A 23,867-nucleotide genomic window follows, 5' to 3' on the forward strand; every position below is an offset into this window, starting at 1 on the left:
CCATTGTTGCAGATTAAATGACCATATAGGCATGGATTTATTTCTGGGCTCTCTATTCTGTTCCATTGATCTATGTGTCTGTTTCTATGCCAGTACAATGCTGTTTTGATTACTTTAGATTTGCAGTATAATTTGATGTCAGGTATCGTTATACTTCTCACTTTGTTCTTATTTCTCAAGATTGCTGAGGCTATCCGGGGTCTTTTATAGTTCTGTATAAATTTTAGGATTACATGTTTTGTTTCTGTGAAAAATGTGCTTGGTAGTTTGATAGGAATTGCATTGAATCTGTGTATTGCCTTAGGCAGTATGGACATTTTACCAATATTAATTCTTCCTATCCATGAGCATGGTATGTGTTTCCATCTATTTGTATCCTCTTTAATTTCTCTCTTCAGTGTCTTATAATTTTCTGAGTACAGATCTTCACTTCTTTGGTTACATTTATTCCCAGGTATTTTAAAGTCTTTGAAGCAATTGAAAATGGAATTGTTTTCTTAATTTTTCCTTCTGATATTTTATTATTGGTATATACAAATGCAACTGATTTCTGAATATTAATTTTGTATCCTGCTACTTTACTAAATTCATTTATCAGTTCTAATAGTTTTTTGATGGAGTCTTTAGGGTTTTCTATATATATAGTATCAGGTCATCTGCATATAATGATAATTTTACTTCCTCCTTACCAATTTGGATGCCTTGTACTTCTTTTTCTTGTCTGATTGCCGTGGTTAGAACTTCCAGCACTATGTTGGATAAAAGTGGAGAAAGTGGGCAACCTTGCCTTATTCCTAATCTTAAGGGGAATGGTTTTAGCTTTTCCCCTTTGAGTATGATGTTAGCTGTGGGTTTATCATATATGGCCTTTTTTATGTTGAGATATGATCCCTCTATTCCCACTTTCTTAAGAGTTTCTATAAAGGGCTACTGGATTTTGTCAAATGCTTTTTCTGTGTCTATTGATATGATCATATGATTTTAATTTTTTTATTTCTTCCTTGATCTCATTGTTGACCCATTCATTATTTAGTAACATGTTACTCAGCCTCCATGTATTTGTGTGTCTTCCAGTATTTTTTCCTATAGTTTTCTGATTTCATAGCACTGTGGTCAGAGAAGATAATTGGTATGATTTCAATTTTCTTAAATTTGTCAAGATTTGTTTTGTGGCCTAATATGTGGTCTGTCTTGGAAAATGTTCTGTGTGCACTTGAGAAGAACGTGTGTCCTGCAGCTTTGGGGTGAAATGCTCTGAAAATATCGATTAAATCCAACTGGTCCAATGTGTTCTTTAAGGCTGTTGTTTCCATATTTATTTTCTGTCTGGAAGACCTGTCCCTTGTTCTCAGAGGTGTGTTGAAATCCCCTGCTATGATAGTGTTACTGTTGATCTCTGTCTTTGTGTCAGTTAATATCTGTTTTATATATTTAGGTGCTCCTTTGTTGGGTGCATAGAAGTTTGCTAGGGTTATGTACTGTTGTCGGATTATCGCTTTATTATTATGTAGTGCCTATCTTTGTCTTTTAATATATTCTTCATTTTAAAGTCTATTTTGTCAGATATAAGTATTGCAACTCCAGCCTTTTGGTCATTTCCATTTGCATGAAATGTTATTCCAACCCTTCACTTTCATCCTGTGTGTGTCTTTTGATCTGAGGTGAGTCTCTTGTATACAGCATATGCAATGGTCTTGCTTTCTTATCTACTCAGCCACCCTATGTCTTTTGATGGGAGCATTTAATCCATTTTCGTTTAAAGTGATCTTTGATAGGTACATAGTTATTGCCATCTTTTAATTTGTAGTTAGATTGTTTTCATCTTTCTTCTGTTTACAGAAGCCTTTTTAAAATTTACTGCATTGCTGGCTTGGTGGTAATAAATTCCTTTATTGTTTTCTGGGAAGCTCTTTATCTCTCAATTTTGAATGATAGCCTTGCTGGATAAAGCAATCTAGGTTGTAGGCCTATGTTTTTCATCACTTTGAGTACCTCCTGCTACTCTCTCCTGGCCTACAAAGTTTCTGAAGAAAAGTCATTTGATTGTCTTATAGGAATTCCCTTGTATGTAACCCGCTGTCTTTCTCTTGCTGCTTTTAGGACTCTCTCTCTGTCTTTAACCTTTGCCATTTTAACTTAATGTGTCTTGGTGTGGACCTGTTTGGGTTTATCCTGGTTGGAACTCTCTGCACTTCCTGGGCTTGTATGTGTATTTCCTTCACCACGTTAGGGAAGTTTTCAGTCATTATTACTTCAAATATGTTCTCCATCCCTTGCTCCCTCTCTTCCCCTTCTGGTATTCCTACGATGCGCATGTTGTTGCACTTTATGTTATCCCAGAGGTCTCTTAAACCATTTTCATTGTTTTTTATTCCTTTTTTTCTTTTTGTTGTTCTGTTTGGGTGATCTCTGCTAACTTGTCTTCTAAATCACTGGTTCGATCCTCTGCCTCATCTGTCCTGCTGGTAATTCCTTCAAGGGTGTTCTTTATTTCAGTTATTATATTCTTTAGTTCTAACTGGTTGTTCATTATGATTTCTCTATCTTTCTTTGTGTCATCACTAAGCTCCTTAAACATTCTTATCATCAGTGTTCTGAACTCGGTCTCTGTTAGGTTGGTTACCTCTATTTCATTTTGTTCCAGTTCTGGAGGATTCTTCTATTCTTTTATTTGGGACATGTTTCTTTGTTTCCACAGTCTGGCTGGCTCTCTGTGTTTGCTTCAATGTATTAGGTAGATCCCCTAGAGTTCTTAGTTCTTGCTGGGTGATCTTATGTAGTATGTGTCCTTTATATTTGACTTGTACTACTTCTCTATATTCCTGTGCGTGTGCTCCAAAGTTGACCCTTCTGCTGTGTGTATTGTCCTGTTAAAGTTGAACTTTAATTGCTTTTGGCTTGTCAGTAGGTGGGATTGACTCCTAGGTTGACTAGTTGTGAGACCTGGCTCTGCCCACAGTGGATGATGGTTGACCGCTCAAATGAGGTTTGGCGCCTAGGGGCTCTTGTGCCTGTAGAGAATTCCCTCTGGATGTCACCTGGTAATACTCTGGTTTGGTCTGGAGTTGGCCTCTGGGTGTGTTGAATGTTGTGTCTCTTGGGCTGGGCCCTGGTGTAGGGAAATTTCAGAACAAAGCAAATCACCAGTCACAAAATCAACAACAACAACAAAGAAAAAACCAAATATACTCACATGTAAGAACAACTGATAACCCACACTCAACACAGACAAAAATATCAAAAATGCAAACACAAAACAAAACAAAAAAAGCAGCACCAATCTTGGCTTAAGCCAACCAAATAATCTCCAGGTTATCCTCTCCTGTTCCAAAGAGTCCTCTGTGTCTTGTGTAGGCTCAGCCGGTCACCTGGTGCCCAAAGTGAGCCTGGGACTGCGGTTCTAGATGAGTAGGGATATGGGGTCTGGATGGTAGTTTTTACAAAGTCAGTGCAGTTTCTGCTCTTCCCTGCACATATCATCACTGAGAGTAACACAACCGGCCCTGTGCCTAGGTCTCCTGAGTCCTAGGTCACTTCTCCGTGGGTGTGTGTGTGTGGAGGGTACGAGATTTCTGAGCTGCTGAAAGCCCTGAGTTGTCTCTGCCACCTGTTGCTGACCATTGGGAGTGTCTCCGCAGTTGTAATTGCCTTGCTCTAGGCAGGCCAGAAAGGTTGGGGGCTGGGAATGGAGGAGTTTTCCAGCCCTGTGGTGTCACACTCCTCCCAGCCTCTTCCCTGGGTCACAGCTGCAAACATGTCTTCCCAGATCTTGAGTGCTAGGGCGCCTCTGTAATCTGACACTACTTCGCAGTTCAGGGGCCAGCTCGAGTCTTGAGAAGGCGGGGATATGATTGGAAGAGTGGGGGGAGGGGCCCAGGTAAGGTATTTATGTCCTTTGTCTAACCTAGGGCCCAGCTGGAGGTCTCAGCTGTGGTTACTGCCTCAAAAGCTGGATATGCTGCTCTCTGGGTAGGAGAGATCAGCTGTGGGATGCAGGGAAAGAGCCCACCTCCTGGCTCTTGTGGTTTCTGTTCTTTCCTGTGGCCCGCTGCATCTCTGGAGCCAAGGATGAGGGCCGCGTTTCCACTCCACTCCCTTCCCTCTTCCCCTGCTTGCCCAATTTGCCCACCTTGAAGTAATCCTTGTAAGAGTCTCTTAGCTGTTCTGTGTGATGAGCAGAGAGTCTTTTGATGGGTTGTAGATGTTCAATTTGTGGTAAGTTCCGGAGGAGAACTCAAGGAGACCACCTCACTGCTGCCATTCCTATGATGTTGTATCTGTTCTTGTGTTTTGTAATTATGTGTTACATAAAATATCTGTACCATATATGTGAAAAAATGAATGCTAAAATTCCTTTATAATACAAAAAACAAGTACCTAAATATAAACAAAAATTTGAATTAAAAAATTAAAATGAAAGATTTTTTTTTTTCCCCTGAAAGTTTTGGCCAAAAACATGGGTGCACATTATACACGGCAAAATACGTGTATTTTTAAAATATTCAGCTTTCAATATTGATCTGATATCATTACAGATACTTGGTGGTATTCAGTATACTGATTTTAAACAAGCTAGAAATACTGGTAATAAAGAAGTTAATACTCAACTACCTAGAAAACTATAGTCTAAAATACTATATTAGTCTGTGAGATATCCAGGTAGATGATATTTGCCTAGATTAGGAAATAAGAATAGCAATTGAATTTATCATTAGGAAGTCAAAAGAAAATACTTGAATACTTTAAATCTGTGATTTGGAGAAAATGGTATAAAAAAAGACACCTGTTTGTTTACTGACCATATTGTAACTTTTCTTTTTAAAATCCCTTGGCACTTTGGGTTTTGGGCTTTCTGTTGACTAACAGCATGAGTTTGAAAATAATTGCAGTTATCTTCACAAAGTGGCTTCTGTCCTGCAGGGTTATTGAACAGCTTGGTGGGAAGCAACTGGTGATGAACCACATGCACCATGAAGACCAGCAAGTTCGCTACAACGCTCTGCTGGCCGTGCAGAAGCTCATGGTGCACAACTGGTATGTTTCAGCTTTCTCCTCCCACTCGTGCACTGGGCTGAGAGATCTCATTTATCCATTCCAAAAGTTCTTATGTTAATGCTCTGATGAATGATAGTTTTTAAAATCAGTGATTTTGATTACATATCTAGAAATATATTTTAGTAATCCAGAGCAATGACATAACTTAAAAAACAACTACATTAATGTTGTGAAGAAATGTATGTATATTCAAAGTACTTATATCAAACACAACTCCAGAAGTAACTAAAAGGACCCTTGTGACATAAGTGAATCAATCTTTTTTGGATTTGAATAAAATTCAGTTGGACTATACTGATTAGAGACTCTGTGATTTTGCAAGATGTATTCAGCATATGGTTAACCTTCATGGATTTTTACCAGTTCACATGAAAACACTAAAAGTAATTGATCTATTAAGTTTTGACTCTCACATTTCATTCATTATAGCCTCTTGCTTTTGAAGTAACCAAAGTCATGTTTTTCTGTCGTTTTTTAAAAGTAAAAATTATTGACCTTTTTGTACCCACTTTAAAGAAGATAAATTAAAGGGTGACCGTTTACATGTAATGGTGAGCTATTTGTATACATGATGGTTCATACCAGATTCCTTTTGCCATTGCATTTTTAGCTGTAGGTTGAAGGATCGGTGCTTTCAGCACTTTTTTGAATAGTTCAAATGCCTCTCTATTTCCCACCTTGTGGAAGGATACTCTAATGTTGGACTATTTTTGTCAAGGCACAATGAACAAATATACAAGTTATGATCAAACAATACAGTGTATGTTTAAAAAAAATTATTACAGTAAAAGACACATCACCCTTAATCCCCCTCAAAATACTCCTCCTTGCTTCAAACACATTTAATTCTATTGTTCTTGCCACTTTCTGAAGTACTGAAGGTCCTCTTTTATGAGTGTCTTTAGTTTCGCTCTCATGGCTGCCTCCATGTCCTAAATCATTTTGACTTTGGGAAAGAGCCAGAAGTTGCATGGTGCCAGAGCCAGTGACTAAGTTGGATGAGGACATACCATAATGTTTTTATTTGACAGAAATTGCCATATACCAGAGGCAATGTGTGACACAGCATTGTCTTGATGGAGGATGATTTATGGCATACTTTAACCATTTTGCCGCAATAGTCAGATGTATCCAAATGAATATTTCCATAAATTTTTATACTTAGAAATAATGTCATTTGCATACAAAGCAGCTCAAGTTGTTATTATTAAATGCATAAAATAGTCAAAATATCAACTTTTTGTTTTTTTGTGGATTTCTGACACACTTTGGGGAAAAAAAACTTGAAATCAACGCAGGAAAAGAGTTAAAACACACCTGTTCTCAACTGTAGCTCACACCCAACTGACTGCACCAAACAAGTTGAAACTTGTCACACACTGTTACAAAGATTCGACATGCTATTTCCTGTATTGAAGATCCCTGCCATTCCATTGGATGGCACTCTACAGTAGCATTCGCCTTATTTGTTGATCACAATGGAAAGGCTCCGTGTCACATATCGCTTCTGGTATAGCAATTTATGTCAAATCAAAACATTACAGTGTGTCCTCATCCACCTTATTCACCAGACCTGGCACTATGTGACTTCTGGCTCTTCCCCAAAGTCAAAATGACCATGAAAGGTAAATGTTTTGAATCGATTCAGGATATCAAGGCAGCCACGACAGCGCAACTAAAGATACTTATGAAAGAGGTCTTCCAGAGCTGCTTCAGAAAGTGGCAAGTACGATGGGGTAAATATGTTGGAAGCGAGGAGGAATGTTTTGCGGGGGATTAATGGCAATGTGTCTCTTACTGTAATAAATTGTTTTTTATTTAAACAATCACTGTATTTTTTTTAATCACACCTCATATATTACCTATAACTGACAATAATACTACCAGTTTTTTGAAAGGATTATGGTACAAAAGAATTAATATGCATTAGAATATGTGCATTTGGAAGATGCAGGCAAATACAGTTTAGGAGAGTATCCAGGAGGTGCTCCTGTGGCATTACGTGTTAAATATTATGATCTTGCCACTTAAGCTTTCTCATAAATACTGACGTTTATGTATTCTTTCAATAACTACTTTTTGAGCACTTACTTTGCACTGTGTAAAGTCCTGGGCTATTGATATGATGAAAGTGGGTGTAACTTTATATAGGATGATTAAAGAAGGCCTCTCTGAGTAGGCCCAGAAAACTAAGCTGAGATAATAATGACAAAGAACCAGTCATACATCTCAATATCAACATTGATACCATTGTCATGTCAAAGGAGTACACATATTTATAAGTTTAAGAGATCCCAACATATGTTTACTATTGATCAAAAATCACTTGGCTAAATACACAAATAACATCAGTAAAGAGTATCCAAAAGCAGTAATAAGCTCTGTAGGATTGTAACTGTTACAATTGATGTCAAAAGCTCACCAAACTCGGGGAGAACAGTACTGGAAAAGTCATAAATCAAAATCTTGCCAGGTCTGTAGCCAAGAGAAATTCAGGCATCTCTCACACCGCTGCTTACAAGTTCTCAAGAATGCTGCTGCTGCTGCTGTTGTTGTTGTTGTTGTTGTTAGAAACGAAGGTGTCTATAAGTTGCAAGCTGCATATAAGTTTTCAAGGTGTTAACAATCTGAAGAATGTTGCTGTTGTTGTCGTTGTTGTTGTTAGAAGTCTTCTGATGTTGTAAGCTGTAAGCTGCATACAAGGTTTTTAGATGCTAACAAGTTCTCAAGAAGGCTAACATTGGGGAATAACACTGGAGAGGCCGGGAATCAGCCAAACCTCACCAGGTTCATGGCTGAAAGTCAGGACATCCCCTGGTGTTGTAAGCTGCATATTGCTGGAAGTCTTCAGAATGTGAGAATGATGAGGAATCACCAATGACAAAATGACTAGATGATGAGACAGTAATTATTTACACTGTCAACTGAGGTCTGTCTTATGTATTTTCTCAGCTGTACCTTAGAGCCACGTTTCTTATTCCTGCCTCCCCCTCTGGGAATGGCCAGTTCTGGGAGGGTCCGGCAGTTACTGACATGAATGTTGCCCATCCGTCCAAAGGGCCAGTTCATCCGGATAAGCAATATCTACTGTTCTTGCTTGGGACCTTCAACCCAAGGTCTTCCAAAACCTGGCAACGTGTCTGTCACATCATCCTGATATAACTTAGTTACTTTACTTCATCTGCTGATGTGGGCAAAACCGAACAAAGAGGGAATTCTTTCAACCCCTGATCAAGAATTTCTTTAACCCTAAGCTAACCATCATCTCACAACATGGACAGAACAACAAACATCATCTTATATCTCCCCTATTGGAGAGAATGAGACCAAACAGAAAACCTCATCTCATGTCTCCCCTGCTCGGGAGAATGAGACCAAAGGAGGAATTTACTCAACCCCTGATCACAGCACAAAACTCACTTCACATACAGAAACAGATAAAAGCTAATAGACAAAAGCTCACATCAACCAATGAAGGCAAATTTTTTTCAACATCTTCCCTGCAAGACTGTTCCACTGGATTTCCCCCCTTGTTTCACTTTACCCTGAGCCACATTTTTCAACATAACTGATTTAGTAATTTTATATCTCTTGATTTATGTCTCTTTCATAAAATTAGTTTAAAGAATGTTCGCATTAAATAGAGTTCGAGACTGTTGCAATCAATGAGCTTATATTTGCCAGGTGTTTTTCTAATGTTTCTGTGAAACACAATTTCATTTCCCCTTTTTGTTGAAATTAGAGTTGCTGGAGTATAATTCTTGTTTTGTTTATAAAAACCAATTCCATTTTAATAATTATTTGTCTTAAAGAATTTATTGCTGGGTTTAGCTTTTTTTAAAAAATGTATATTTCTGATGTGAAAGAAAAGATAGGTATGAAAGGATATTGACCTTGTCCCTTTGCCAGTGGAGAAAATATTTTTGTTGTTCACATGATTGTGCATTGAAGATGAAACATTTAAAATTTGGATTTTTTTCTTTGAATTTAGGAACTTGATTTAGTCTCATAGTATGTTTTTTGATGTATGAGTACAAAAGGAAAAGTAAATGTCTTTATAGCCAGAAACTGGTTTATTTGCTCTTAATCAATGACTAGCTGAGGGAATAGCTTTCTAATTCCCCTCCTTTCTAATTATGTACCCAGCTATTTTAATTCAGTGTTTTAGTTATGGTAAATCCATTTAATGGAGACGGTTAGTGTCAGTATTTTCCTATACTTTCTTTATAAAGGAATTTTCATATGCAGAAAGATTAGAATTCACATGTGACCTATAGATTTTGTTGTGCCATACATTTCTATGGCTCTTTGTGCCAGAGAATGAAAATTGCTCAAATAATAGCAATTTATTTCAACATCAGAGCAGTATGAGACCAATTAGAGTGCCATAGGAAAATAAATCTTCTGCTGTGTTATCCCCAAATGTAAAAGGATTTTAAATCAATATCTTTATGCAGGTAACCGAGTTGTCTTTATTAAATCATGCTGGTAAAGATTGCCTTTCTACTTACCTAAAATAGAGGTTTCCTTTTTAACCTGAAATATGGTACTGGTGTTGTAAAGATGTTTCATACCAAGTAAAAAAATATGAAAACACAGTTGACTTTGTTTCCTCTTAGCATTTTGTTTTGATTTAATTAAAATGAGTTTTTATAAGTGATATATTTTAGCACTACACACTTAAATAGTTGAAAGTAATTAAAATATAATCATGGATAAAAGTGAAATAAAAGTCTACCTGAATGGCAAAGCAGTTGCAGCTTTTTGTGAAAATTTTGCACATTATCTGTCATCGCTGTTTTGCTCTTAGGCCATGCTTTCAGATTTATAGCACACTCTTGATTTTCTTTTACTTTTCTACCTTAAATGATTTTTAGATTTTTTGATATTGCATTATTCCTAGTTTTTGGTTATTAAACTAATTATAACTTTGGATATAAGGTTCACATTTTTTATTGCAGAGAATTTATTTTTGTTTTAAGTGTAGGTTTAAAATTACATTTTAAGTGTAAATTGGATACTTTTGAAATTATAGAACTGGGCTGTCTCTGGATCTTGATTTAATTTGTTTTAAGGAGTTAAAAATTACATTTCTTGATAATGTAGAGATGGATTTATCTCTGGTTTGTATAATGCAGAGTACCCTTATGTATCATATGAAAATAGTTAATTCTTTTTCACAATTTTATGATTAATTTCAAAATTATTTTTGTGAATTACAAGTCTAATAGAGTAGCCAGTGTTTCTCCCCTTCCACATGACATCTGTATTTAGATGGAATAATGGATTACAGATAACCCTAAGTGATTTGGAGGGGTAGAGGGGGCAGGATAGAGTTGCTAGGGAGGAAGGGAATGGTTGGCACACTGGTTCCTCCTCAGTTCAGGACGCCTGGGGCAGGTCATTACTACTCACAGCCCTCCTAAATGGTACATGCAGCTCTGATCTCCCTGTAGCCACTGTGCATTCCTGTGTAGCCACATTGTTCTTTTGAGCAGTGCTGAACTTTTATATTCATAAACTTGGCAGAATATATACAAGGTATGATAAAAAAAATACAGTGAATGTTTAAATTAAAAAAAAAATTAATTACAGTAAAAGACACATTGCCCTTATTCCCCCCTCAAAATACTCACCATCGCTTTGAACATGCTTAGCCCATCTTCCTACTTTCTGAAGCAGTTCTGGAAGTCCTCTTTCATGAGTGTCTTTAGTTGTGCTGTTGTATTTGCCATGATGTCCTAAATCAATTCAAAACGTTTACCTTTCATGGTCATTTTGACTTTGGGGAAGAGCCAGAAGTTGCACCAGATCTGTGCCAGAAGTTGTGCCAGATTTGGTGAATAAGGTGGATGAGGACACACTGTAATGTTTTTATTTGACAGAAATTGCCATGCCAGAAGCAATGTGTGACATGGAGCCTTTTCGTTATGATTACAACATAGAGTGAATGCTGCTGCCGCCAAGTGCCATCCAATGAAAAGACAGGGATATTCAATATGGGAAGTGGCACATCGAACCTTAGTAATAGTGTGTGACAAGTTTTAACTTGTTCGGCACAGTCAGTTGTGTGTGAGCTACCATTGACAGAAGGTGTGTTTTTAAAGTGTGCCGTAAATCATCCTCCGTCATGACAATGCTCCATGTCACACATCGCTTCTGTTATATAGAAATTTCTGTCAAATAAAAACATTATGTGTGTCCTCATCCACCTTATTCAGCAGATCTGGTACAGTGTGACCTCTGGCTCTTCCCCAAAGTCAAAATGATTCAGGACACTGAGGCAGCCATGACAGCACAACTAAAGACACTCACGAAAGAGGACTTCCAGAACTGCTTCAGAAAGTGGCAAGAATGATGAGATAAGTGTGTTCAAAGGAGAGGGAGTATTTTGAGGGGGATTAATGGCAATGTGTCTTACTGTAATAAATTTTATTTTGTTTAAACATCCACTATATTGTTTGATCACACTTTAACAGTGACAGCTTACTCTAGAGAACTTTTATATATACCCTCAGTTTATACTTTATAATTTAACATAATAAAGTGTCATCATTTTTTTCCTACAGAATGGTTTTAAATGTATCAGCCTCTAATTCAGAAGCAACCATATGTGCATATGGACAGCTCAGGACTTCAAGAAAGAAACACTGAATTTTGTAGGTAGAGGATCTGTTGTAGAATTTTCTATTTGTTTTTAGATTCTTTTCCACTCTCATTTCAAGCAAAATAATAAGTTCTAAGAGTGTTAACTTTCTCTAGATCTTTCATGTGTAGGTAAATAATGTAACAGAGAAGAACTCACCAAGCTATGTATACTGCTTTATTCCCTGATGTTTATATCTGCTTAGGATATTTTAGTTATTCTGTAAGTATATTACCATAAATATAGTGAGTAAAATAGTTACTTATGAACTGAATTGAAGGAAAAAACCTTTTTAGTATTAATAATCATGTTACTAAAACATCCCATGTGATTTTTAATAAACATGTAACATTTCCAGATTTAACATTTTCCAGAATTAATTTAGAGAAGTGCATTTTCTCTTTCAGTGCCTGGAATTTTCCACATTATTCTTAGGATATTTTTAGTGGAGGAACCTTTGAAAATGTCTTTAAGGACATATGTTTTGTGTATTTTTCAAAAACAAATATAACTTGAGTTTTAAAAATATATCAAAACCAATTACAAGTAAAAAGGAATCTTTATGGCTGTTGTCTCACTATCACTTGATCAACTCCGGGCCCCTTAGTCTATAGTTGCTTGTACTTTGGTAGTTTGAAAAGTTTTGAGACTGTACTAACTTATTTTTCTGGGTACTGTATATCACTTAATTACAATTGGTTTGGAAATACCAGCAAAACATAATTCTTAGATTCAAAGTACCAGCCTAAATAATGAGCATTTCAACAGTAAAGAAAATAAACCCAGTGATGGATAATAGAGTCTGTGTACTTTATAATTGAATAAAAAAATCAAATTCAGATTTCAATGTAGGTGCATGTTGCTAAGATGTAAGTATCTGTGGATCAAGTTTATGTTGTGAATTTGTTCAGTTAAGATTGGCTTCTTAGATGTACAGATACCTGAATTGCGTTTTGAAGGATTGGTTAAGCATAGACAAAAGTCTTGTCTGGTACGGAGAGACAGAGAAAAATGAACGAACTTGCTTTGTTTTTAAATGCTTTCTCTCCTTTCCCTTTCAGTGGTCAGGGCAATTATATTTGTGGTCACACATGAATATTTCATTTCATGGACTTTGTGCATGTGCACGCGCATGTGTGTGTGTCATGTGCTTTAAATAATCAAATAGACCTCAATAGAATAGAGTATGCTAAAAAGTAAAGATTAAGCAAACTATAGTTACTCATCTAAGTAACTGAATTGTTTTCTTCGTTTCTTTTTATGTATGTCACCCAGATATTACATTTTGATGGGGGAAAAAGTCTCATGGGTTCACAGAAATGTATTGATAAATTTTTGTCACCCCTGAAAACTTGAGGAATCAACTTAAAAAATGGTGACAAGCCTGTCATCTTAAGAAAGACTTCTTTTGATGTAAATATATTTTACTTGAATTTTAATTAAATTTACATTAAAAAGAATTATACAGTGGTGCAGTAGGTACCTACCCTAAATTTAAATCCCCTTATCTGAGTTAAAGTTTATTGCCAGTCCTTACTTTAAAAAATGAATTTAGTACAGCAGTATGAAAGTGTTAATATGAGGGCCAGATGTTTTACTAAAAGATCATATTTCTTACACCTACACAGTATCAAAGCTCTAGAACAGTTCCCTGTACTTCTCGTATCTTCAAGTTTAGGTATTTGTAGATGCTTGAAAATGAAAATAGTCTCTTGTATGACAGTTTTTCCTACCTTGCTTAAACAGCCCAGAAATACCTTATGAAAAAAACATTTTAGTATTTGTTTAAAACATTGTGGTGTTCCATTTGTATCTACTTTCACAATTGAGGAGTGTTTACTTTTATCCCTGTAATTAGCCTCCCCTCTCAAATTTAGGCAGGGACAGAAATATTTATTAGATACTTCAATATGTGCTAAAGTAGAGATATGAAGTAGACAATAACGGCACAGCACAGAGGTTCAGTGTGGTGTCATGAGGGTGATGACAGAAGTAAGAATAGGTGTCAGAGGAGCTTGGGGATTGTGCCTCACCTACCCTGGACCTTCAAAAGGGAAAGTTTCCTGAGAAGGTAATGCTCAGACTGAGTCTGAAAGATAAAGAAGGTGTTAGTTGATGAAGATGAGGTTGGACTATAGGAAGGACTTTAGATAATTGCAGTCTGTGAGCATGCTGTTTGTGGAAAGCACAGCAATGTCACCACAACCCAAACTGGGAGTCTGGGAGTGGCTGAACTAATACCAAAAGGCCGTCTTTGAAGTCATGTGCTTTATTTTCGTATTTCAGGAAGATTTAACATCACAGTAATCTGAATATCAATTGTTTCTTGTAGGATTTTTTAAAATTTTAATAAGTAAGGGATTTCTCTTTCTCATGTCATGTAAACTATAGTATATATTGGCAAATCCAGAGCTGGTACAACTCAGCTTATAAAAGAACCAGGATCCTTCGGCCTTCCTGCTCCTCTGTCCTTAGGATGTAGCTTTTCTCCTCCTGCTTGCAATGGAAAAGGGGAGTATGAAAAGAAAAAGGTTTTCTTAGGAGGATTAGTCTTTTTTTTTTAAATTTTTTAATTTGAAAGGATTTCAACTACTGAAGAGCTGCAAGAACAGTACAATTAATTAGTATACTTTTCACTTAGATTCACCACCAGTTGTTGACATGTTGCCACATTTGTGTCTTTTCTCTCTCAACCTCTCTTTCTGAATTGTTTGAGACTAAGTGGCAGACATGATCCTTCAGCCCTAAATACTTCAGCATATATCTCCTAAGAACAGAGAAGTTTTCTTACATAACTGTGGTATAATGATGCAGTACTATAATGTATAGCTCATATTCAAGTTCCTTATTTATAGCAAATATTTTCTGTCCAATCCATGGTCATACATGGCATTTAGTTATTTAAATAGACTCCTTTAAATAGAATAACTTTTTGGTCTTTCTTTGTCTTTCTTAACATTAATATTTTTAAAGACTACAGGCTGATTGCTTCACAGAATGTCCCTCAATTTCATAAATCTGATGTTTCTTTCTGATTGGATTCAGGTCATTCATGCATTTTTGGCAAGAACACCACAGAAGTGATTTGTATCCTTCTCAGTGTTTTTATAAAGGAAGCTCTTGAATCAGTTTGCCCTATTATTGGTGATGTTAACTTTGATCACCTGCTTCAAGTGGTATCTATTAGGTTTCTCCACTGTAATGAACTTTTCCCCCTTTGTTATGAGTATTTTGGGACTATGTACTTGTCTTTCCCAACAAACTTTCACTCTGTTTTTTTTTTTTGTTTGTTTGTTTGTTTTTTTGTGGTTTTTTTTAGCACCCATTGGTGTTTCTTACCTGAGTCGATCATTACTATAAAGATTGCAAAATATTTTGGGGGACTTTATTTTTTATAGGGGTAGTGCTTTTGCATCTGCAGTGTGTATTCATCAGTGCATAGGAAACTGAATCTTAAGAAGAGATAATATAACAATCACTAAAGCATCTCGTCTAGGCTGTGTTGGGAGACTGGAGGAGGAGAGAATGGCCAGGCACTTTGCATTCCAGAGCTTAGCTTTCCTGAGCCAGTAAAAATTTTATCTTATTTCTATTTCTTCTTTCCTCCTAGCATCTAAGTAATATTTGGTAAGTTTCACTTCAGGTAGTAATCTTGAGAGAAATGTGAGTCAATATCAGCTTTCTATCTAAGTTATGATTTTCTGAAAATGGCATTATATCTTTGATCTAGAGTGTTTTTATGATAGATGTTATAAAACTACTAGAAAAATGTCTCCTAACCATGCTTTTCATCAGAAATTAGTACTACAGGTTTTATTTGGCATACCAAGAGTGAGTGCTCTCCAACATTAAGACAATTTAAAGAAATTTAATCATAAGGTATTTAGATTATTGCAGACATTTGTTTTCTTCAGTTATTAGTCATGTAAGTGAATGAGATTTCTTATTTGGTAAGGTGATTATGTTCATGGTTAGTATGTTAGTAAAATAATTCGCATATTTTGAGACTCCATTTTTTCCATTTGTCTAATTTTGTTCTGCCTACATAAGAAACTTGTGTGTGTATATGTGTGTATACATACACAGGTCTTTTTTTTTCTAAGATTTTTGCATATTATGCATGTTTAAAATAAAATATATCCAGTTAATCATCTTTTGACAACCTAGAACAATTTTGCTGTTTTTCTCTCGAGTATGTTACGAGGTATGACAATTAAGTTTGCAAACTCATCCTAGAAAAAGTGCTACATACCTCATTACTGAATATCACTATGGTCACCTTCGAAGTACTCCCCTTGGGAAGCTATGCACTGATGCCACCGCCTAGTCTACCCTTCAAAGCAATTTTAGAACTCTTTTTTCCGGGATGGCCACCAGAGCTGTCATCATATGATCCTTGATGTCCTGAATTTCATCCTGAATTTCGTGTCTTCCTTTCAATATTTCCTTTATCTTCAAGTAAAGAAAGAAGTCATAGGGGGCCAGATCTGGTGAGTAGGGAGGGTGTTCCAATACAGTTATTTGTTTACTGGCTAAAAACTCCCTTACAGACAGTGCCCTGTGAACTGGTGCCTTGTTGTGATGTAAGAGTCATGGATTGTTGGCGAAAGTTCAGGTCGTCTAACTTTTTCACACAGCCTTTCAGCACTTCCAAATAGTAAACTTGGTTAACTGTTTGTCCAGTTGGTACAAATTCATAATGAATAATCCCTCTGATGTTAAAAAAATAAAAAGGTTAGCAACATCATTGCAACAAGTTCGCAAACTTCATAGTCAGAACTGATATTTTAACTAAGAATGTGTGTTCTGATTTATTAACTTACATTTTTGATGAAGTTGAAGGGATGGTAAAAAATTATCCTAAAGTGATAATAAAAAAAATCTTTTCAGTGTTTTTATAGAAGCTACACATTTAAGTAGAAGCTACACATGAAGTAATGTAAATGATAAAATTATAGAAATAAATTAGCCACTACATGGTTCTGCCAGAACAAAACAGGAATATAATTGGTTCTACTAGTCAAAGAGTACCTTAGTAAACTAAGATCTGAACATTTTTTTCTTATTCCTTATCTTCACCAGGAATGGTGTGTTTGCAAGAAACAGAAGCCTATTCAAGTTAGCTTAAATATAAGAAGATATGAGGATGTCAGTGTAGCTCCCAGAATCTGATGCTAGGTGAAGTCACACAGTTCCACTGAAACTGGGAACCAGAAAGCTAGTAGGAAGCAAGGCAGCAACTTTTTCCATCTCCCTTCCCTTCTGGCCACATGGTCTCTCACATCTATAGTCCTGCTTATTTCTTTTCTGCACACTGGCTTTCCTGCCCTACAAGCCTGTCATGTTGCTGCACAGAAGCATGCTAAACCTCAGTGTGTTCATGATTTTCTAGTTGCGCTTCCTGCATTTGGCTGGCTCAGTTTGGGTATGCCCTTCCAGACACCCAGGCGTGGGAAGTTCCTTTAATTCCTGCCAGGCCAGTTTCTTGGTCATTAGTCTCTCCTTTACCTGATGAAGGAGGAACAGGATTTGAATGGCAGTGAGGAGCTGATACATTTTTTTTTTTTTTTTTAACATACTGAATTTTATGTCTCTGAATTATATCCAAGGAGAAATAAAAAAGATAGTCAGAAATATAGGTTTGGAGTTGAGGAGCAAGATGTAAGCTAGAGAGATAGATTTAAAGTAATCAATAGAGAGAGGATTGAAGAAATGGAAGTGGATGGGGTTACCCCAAACAAGCATGTGTAGAATAGGGCCTCTTCACCTAGGAGGTTTTTGGATTAATTCCTTGAAATTATAGGCAAAAATGCATGCATAAATATTTTCTGTGGGGAGGTTCCATGCTTTTCCTTAAATTCTCAAAGAGGTCTGTGTTCCAGAAAAGGTTGACGACCACTGTTAGAGAATGAGACAAAACATTTAAGGGGCCAACAGAAGAAGAATAGATTTCACACAAGGAGGGTGGGGTCGATGGAAAACTGGCTGATTCAGTGGAGAAATGGCTGGAAATTTAGGAGAAAATCAGGAACATATGCTGTTAGGGAAATAAAAGAAAGGGCGTATATTTCAGAAGGATTGAGTAAGTGGTGAGCAGTGTAAAATATAGCTAAGAGGACAGGGAAGAAGAGGACTGAAAGTGTACCTTGAATGGGGCAGCAAGAATGCTGTTGGTGACCTGGGCCAGGGCCCTTGGTGGCCTAGAAGGCAGATTGCAGCCGGCTGAGGATGGTGATGAAGGAAAGGAGGTTATTCTAGAACTTCTTTTTCTAGAAGCTTCATTTGGGCTTCATTAGTAGGGGGAGGAGGAAGGACAGTGCTTAGTGGGGGCCTGAGGTAGAGACTGGATTTTTGTTGTCATCATGTGTATGTTTTAAAATAGGAGATGTTTAAGTGGTACCTTAAGAGAGTTAGAGTGGGAGAAATTGAAGATTCAAGGGCTGAGTAATTAATGGAGGGAAGGCCCTGAAGAGGCAGGATGGGATTGTTACTTATTAGCTAGGGACTATCTACTATTAAATATATAGCTGAACTTCCCTGCCAAATAACCCTTCTACTGATGAGATTAAAATTCTGATATCTGGACTAATTTAACAAATATACTCGTATATTCATTGAAATGAATTGGTAAATTGAGGATGGTAGGTATCCAATTTATGCTGAATAAATGTTTCCTCATAGCTAAAGATTTAATTTTTTATGCTGTAAACTTTTAATTTGAGGGTGAGGTGGGCATAGTAGTGGTTAGGAAGCAGTACAATTCTTTAAAAGTGTTCAGAGTATTTCCCACTCTTTATCAGTTGTTGGGAGTGCTATAGATAATAGATGGAGGTGGAGTAGAACAACCCTATCCAAGACCATGAGAGGGAAGAAAATGAACATTATTGAGACATTAGCCAGGGAATATGTTATCATTTTTAATCTTCACACATCTCTGCAAGATAGATGTTACTGTTCCTATTTTTACAGATCTGAAGTCCAGTGCATAAATGTGGTTAAGTAACTGCCCAAATTCTTCATTTTTTAGCAGTTAGATTTGAGTGTGTGTCTGTGTAACCCCAAATTCCAAATGCGGTGTTACTCTATCATGCTATTGAGTAAGGCATACTTGGCCTAATGGATGAGCAGTTGCTCATACTTCCCATCCACGGTAAGAATTCCTCTTTACAAGACACTTGTCAGGGCTTTGCTTTAGTATTCAGGTAGCATTGCTGTGCAGCTGGCCCATCTTCTGTCTCTTCTTTGCCTGTTTTCATGGTCAGTGTCTACTGCTTACTGTCCAGGTCATTCTTTTTCTTTTTTCCTTCAAGTCCTTGCTATTTCTATCTGATTTCAGCTACCATGTCTGCAGTTTGCAGAATTATTTAATTTTTAAAAATCTCTACTCTCCTTTTGTTCCTCCCGCACCCTGGCTTTTGTGCAGAAAAGCTGGCTATGTGTAAGTCTTGCCCAGCAATCAGATGTTCCTTTCCTCCTCATGGGAACTAATGGATCAGCCCCAGTAGGTTGATTACCTGGCTTTCCCTTCTTTTTGCTTCATGTAATCACTGCCCACTGCTCCTGGCTCTTTGTTGATGGAAAGAGATGTTTTTCCACCTCCATTTCCTGACCTGACTTTAAGGTTAAGAGTGATGGTACTGTTGCCACTGAGAGGGAAAGCGACTTACTTCAGAGGTGTCAAGAAAATAACTTCTAAGGAAAACTTTGCTTGACTTCTTAAGTCTTAGGAGTTGTAAATATTTTAATAAGGTATATCTAGCTTTCATCATAGCCTTTAAATTTTACAGATTAAATTAATACTATTTATTAATTCTTTTGGTATCTTGGCTTTTTAAATCATGTGGGTGATTTTTCTCTCAATCACTTTACTCATTATGCCCATTTAACGGTGAAGTCAAGAAAATGATTTATGTAACTTAATATTAAATATAAATTTTGTTTATATTTAGTTTGAAGTGGTTTTAGTTTTTTTTTTAGTTTAAAACAATTAAAAGCCTATGTTAAATAGCTGTTTAAAAGGTTTATACAAGTAGTGATTTATAACCTGGCAATTTCAAGACCTGTTTCTCTTCCCCCAACCCAAGTACCTGTATTTAGAAGTATCTGTTTTATTATTCATCATCATACTTTTAAAACAAACAAACAAAAAGCACACCTTTTTATCATTTGTAATCTATTTGAAGTAATATTTCTCATGCTTCTCTAATTTTTTTTAATGCTTTAGGATTTCTAGTATATAGAAGTTATTTGTTGGGTAATAGCAGAATATGTTAGTTGTTTGGGCCTCTGTTCTTTAAATAATATTCTGAAGTTCCTCTTGGTAGCCTTAGAATAATATCTACCCAGAATTTGGTAGCCATGATTTACTTTAACCTTTTTTACTTATTACCTGTGTAGAAATAAAAAGACTTAAGTACCTTGGATTTAAAATATTAAATATATACTTTTTAAAAATTGGAACTGTAAAAATAGACTTTTTATGTTGTGACAAATAGGAACTAATTAGTTTCCTGAAATTGAAAAATAGTGCTCCCAATTTGGAGAAAATTACTAGTAGAAATTATTTTAAATGATGATTATTATGTATAAAAGAAAATGTATAGATTTGTCTACAGAACAAAATATTAACTGTTGTTTAAAATATTCTCATTTGTGGCATAGTTCTGGAAAAATAGGTAACTTTTTTTTTTTTTTTTTACTTTTTTTACTTGGATGATCTTTGGCATAGTTTTGAATGTAAGTTGTGGTTTAAAATGTTTAAAACAGAGAGTTTTGATTTAATCTACATTCTGTTTTTCCTCCACTAAAATGATTTCTTGTTCGTGGAGAGTGCTCTTCAGACCAAGTTGTTCATATATTATGCTTTTAGAAACATCAGCATTTAATTTGAAGCATAGATGTCTTTCCAAAGGATAATATAAAAGCAAGTTATCACATGCTGCCTTTTAAAAAAGGTTTTTGTTTTGTTTTGTTTTCTGCTGTCCTCTATTATTTGGATAATGTGCTAGTCTCTCAGTGGGAGATGATATTATTATATGCTCATAATTTACTTTGACCTTGCTAACTATTTTCTGGGTGCTCAGGATTTTCTGTATTGTTCGTTGTTAAAGTTTATTTTGTTAGTTCTAGATTGATATCACAGCCTTTCTGCTCATCCACGTGGATGAGAATTAGAAGTGGAGGCAACAAATAATAGATGAGCTGTCCGGTGGAAATTGTGTCAGGACTGCTTTATATTGAGCAAAGTTTCAGAATTTCAGTATTTGAAAAAAATTGAGTTTGACTGCCATCTGTCTGGAATTAAGTTTGTAGGGAAGCTGTTACCTAGGCATATTTTAAATGACAGGTGATTGAATAAACTTGCATTAAAACCAGTGTACATTTAATATATATTCTAATATTTTTATTCAAGAGAAGCAATGATTGGTAGTATAGTTTCAGCTAACAATATAAGAGAAACCCCAAATAACTATAGTTTAAACATGATAGATGTTTGTGTCTATCTCACGTTAAAAATGTGGGGCTCGGCAGTCCAGAACCATAAGTGCTCAGGGATCCAGACTTCTTCCAACTCATTAAGTATTTAATGCCACCTGTGTAATGTGTGAGGCATGTCAGCCATCCTGTGTTGGAGGATGACAAGCACATGCTTCATTGTCATACTCATGGGAAAAGGTTATGTGACCATGTTGAGAGTGGGCCTAGTGAAGACCTGGGGAGACCTGGAACTGGGAAGGTTCTGGGCAGAGAGGATGTAGGAGCTGTTAACAGATTAGGAGGAGGAAGCCAATAAAAGGGGAGTGGAGAGTTGGGGGAGATTCCAGTGACAGGGAGGTCAGAGAGATACTCACTTGGAGAATTACCAGTGGTTCTGGACAGCTAAAGTCTGGTTATGAAGCTAAAAATAGAGATGGAGGCATAAGGAGTGGCCAGATCATGAAAACCCATCTTTGCTGTGCTCAGAAGTTTGAACTCTTTCCAGAAGACTGTGGAAAACTATAGAGGGATAGGAAAAACAGTAAGGGTCTTTTGAGAAAGACTGTTTTAGAGACAGGGACTAGTGGATTGGAGTTAGGTAGAACTGGAGGAAGAAATGCCAGTAAGAAAACTGCAGATTCAATTTAGGCCATGGGTTATGAGGATGTCCACTTAGTAAGGCAGAATCAGGGGTGGAAGAGGAAAGAATCTGTAAAACTTGGAGGCAAGTTGGAAGTGGGGAAAAAATAAAAGAGAGAAGATCAACATATTATTATATATTCATAATTTACTTTGATTTTGCTATTTTCTGGATTGCTCAAGATTTTCTGTATTGTTTGTTGTTACACTTTATTTTTTTAGTTCTATAATTGATGTATAGGTTCATTATTTAAGGTTTATAATCTTTTTAAAATTTTTATTAAAATGTAGCTAACATACAATATTATATTAGTTTCAGGTGTACACCATAGTCATTCAACCTTTAAATACCTAAAGTGATCACCATGATAGTTCTAGCAACCATCTGACTCTATACCATGCTATTACAATATTATTGAATATATTTTCTAAGCTGTACATTACATCCCCATGACTTATTTGTTTTGTACCTGGAAATTTGAACCTTTTATTCCCCTTCACCTCCCCCTCACTTATTAAATTTTTCAACTACAGTTGACATTCAATATTATTTTATATTAGTTTCAGGTACACAGCATTAGTGGTTAGACATTTATATAATTTAAGAAGTGATCCCTCTGACTAGTCTAGTACCCACCTGGCACTATACATAGTTATTACCATATTGTTGACTACAGGGTGTGATCACAAAATATGGTGAATGTGTAAATAAAAAATTTATTACAGTAAAAGACACATTGCCATTTATTCCCCTCAAAGTACTCGCTTCAAACACGCTGATTCCATCATTCTTGCCACTTTCTGAAGCAGTTCTGGAAGTTCTTTCATGAGTGTCTTTAGTTCTGCTGTTGTGGCTGCCTTGATGTCCTGAATTGATTCAAAACATTTACCTTTCATGGTCATTTTGACTTTGGGTAAGATCCAGGAGTTGCACAGTGCCAGATATCATGAATAAAGTGGATGAGGACACACCATAACCTTTTTATTTGACAGAAATTTCCATACCAGAGCTATGTGAGACATGAAGCCTTTCCATTGTGATCAAAACATACAGTGAATGTTACTGCTGAGTGCCATCCAACAGAAAGACAGGGATCTCCAATATGGGGAGCGGCATGTTGAACCTTAGTAACAGTGCGTGACTTGTTTAAACTTGTTCGGTGCAGTTAGTTGGGTGTGAGCTAGTTGAGAGAAGGTGTGTTTTAAAGTATGCCATAAATCATCCACCATCATGACAATGCTCCATGCCACACATCACCTCTGGTATATGGCAATTTCTGTCAAATCAAAACATTATGGTGTGTCCTCATCCACCTTATTCACTGGATCTGGCACCATGTGACTTTTGGCTGTTCCCCAAAGTCAAAAGTTCAGGACATTGAGGCAGCCATGACAGTGCAACTAAAGACACTCACGAAAGAGGACTTCCAGAACTGCTTCAGAAAGTGGCAAGGATGATGGGATGTGTGTTCAAAACAATGGAGGGGGGTATTTTGAGGGGCATTAATGGCAACGTGTCTTTTACTGTAATATGTTTTTTTAAAATTTAAACATTTACCTATTGTTTGATCACACCTCATATGTTCCTTATACTTTATATCCCCATGACTATTTCGTAAGTACCCATTTGTATATCTTAATCCCTTCACCTTTTTTGCACTGCCATGCAACACCCTTCCCATCTGTCACCCCGCTAAATCTGGTACCCACCTGACATTATACATAGTTATTAACATGTTATTGACTATAAGTCTTATGCTGTACCTACATCTCCATGACTACTGTGTAACAACCAGTTTGTACTTCTTAATCTCTTCCTTCTTTCACACACCACCCCAACCCCTTTCCCATCTGGCAACCATCAAAATGTTCTCTGTATCTATGAGTTTGTTTCTGTTTTGTTTGTTTATTTTGTTCAATAGATTCCACATATAAGCAAAATCACACTGCATCTGTCTTTCTCTGTCTGTCACTCCACTCAGCACAAAACCCTTCATGTTCATCCATTGCTGCCACAGCTGACAAGAACCCATTCCATGCCATGGCTGAG

At 36.4% G+C, this 23,867-nt stretch overlaps 1 protein-coding gene across 2 annotated transcripts in view; it reads left to right on the forward strand.

Annotated features, from left to right (window-relative positions):
- Nucleotides 1–23,867, forward strand: part of ATP6V1H (ATPase H+ transporting V1 subunit H) — a 151,630-nt gene that overhangs the window by 108,391 nt on the left and 19,372 nt on the right. For both annotated transcript variants that reach the window (XM_019729824.2, XM_019729826.2), the window contains one exon: nucleotides 4,921–5,034. In XM_019729824.2, coding sequence (XP_019585383.1) covers nucleotides 4,921–5,034 — 114 coding nt within the window. The remainder of the gene's footprint in view (nucleotides 1–4,920; nucleotides 5,035–23,867) is intronic.

The sequence above is a fragment of the Rhinolophus sinicus genome, linkage group LG14 (assembly GCF_036562045.2).
Source record: "Rhinolophus sinicus isolate RSC01 linkage group LG14, ASM3656204v1, whole genome shotgun sequence".
NCBI classification, from domain to species: domain Eukaryota; kingdom Metazoa; phylum Chordata; class Mammalia; order Chiroptera; family Rhinolophidae; genus Rhinolophus; species Rhinolophus sinicus.